Source organism: Bison bison, unplaced genomic scaffold, assembly GCF_000754665.1.
Source record: "Bison bison bison isolate TAMUID 2011002044 unplaced genomic scaffold, Bison_UMD1.0 scf7180017864108, whole genome shotgun sequence".
Taxonomy (NCBI): Eukaryota; Metazoa; Chordata; class Mammalia; order Artiodactyla; family Bovidae; genus Bison; species Bison bison.
In genome coordinates, this window is record NW_011494680.1 from 5,849,504 (window position 1) to 5,850,499 (window position 996).

The following is a 996-nucleotide window of genomic DNA, read 5'->3' on the forward strand; positions in this document are numbered from 1 at the left end:
AAGACTAGAGCCTGTCTTCTCCCCAAGCCTCGGTCGTGCTAAGGCATGGGTAAATGAGTGCACAGGATGGAAAGAAGAGGTCCACCCAGCAGGGACCACCGCCCTGCGCAGAACAAGTTCCACTGGGGCTGGAGCTCGGGCTGCGGGGAGGGAGAGATCGGCGTGCCCCAGTAAAGTCGTATCCTCGGGGGTCGTCCTGGCTGTCACGGCCGGGAACCGCCCCGTGCCAGTGGCCGCCCAAGCCCCGTGGGCACCTCAGCCCGCCGGACAGAGTCATGCTCCCTAATCACTCAGAAACGGAAAGAACTTTCTAGAGTCACAGAGACTTTAATCATGTTTCTCCAGGAGGCCTATCTCAAAATAAAATATGAATACGGCGGCTTAATTCTAAGGTCTCTTTAAACATTCTGTCACTCCTTGAATCATTTTCTGCAGAACCGTCAACGCCCCGGTCAGGGCCTCATTTCCACAAACACTTGGTGTACCTCAACACAGACGCCACCCTCTCCCAGACAGAGGACAGCCCTCTGGGGGGCGCCCGCGCGCCTACTTCGAGGCACGCCTGTGATGTTGGCGCCGGCGGGGGCTCCCGGAGCACTAGCCCCTCACAGAGCATTCTCGCCTCACGCTCTTGCTTTTTCTTGTTGACTGACTCAAGTCTGTTCCATGATCTTAGCCTTCAACCTTTCCCTCAGAGTTAGCGGCTGCGTCTCAGGAAGTCGGAAGCCGCGGGGCGGGCCCGCGGTGACACACCGGAAGCCGAGGAGAGGGAGCCGGGAGCCGGAAGCCGCGGGGCGGGCGGTGGCGCTCCCGGAAGTGGCGCGGACGTCGCGTGCGTCTGAGCGGTGCGTCGGGCTGCAGGAGAAGATGGCGGTCTCCACAGGTCGGTTCCTTGCCCGGCTACCTGCTTTTCCATCCCGACCCGCGCGGCGTCTCATCTTGCATCTGGCGACCGGCCTGGTTGTGTGAGAGAAGCCACAGTACGGCCCCCTGACC

At 61.0% G+C, this 996-nt stretch overlaps 1 protein-coding gene across 1 annotated transcript in view; it reads left to right on the forward strand.

Annotated features, from left to right (window-relative positions):
* The first annotated feature begins 781 nt into the window (after window positions 1–781).
* UBE2V2 (ubiquitin-conjugating enzyme E2 variant 2) overlaps window positions 782–996 on the forward strand; it is a 23,779-nt gene continuing 23,564 nt past the window's right edge. The window contains exon 1 of the mRNA XM_010838940.1: window positions 782–883. Within this exon, the coding sequence (XP_010837242.1) occupies window positions 868–883 (16 nt within the window). The 5' untranslated portion in view covers window positions 782–867. The remainder of the gene's footprint in view (window positions 884–996) is intronic.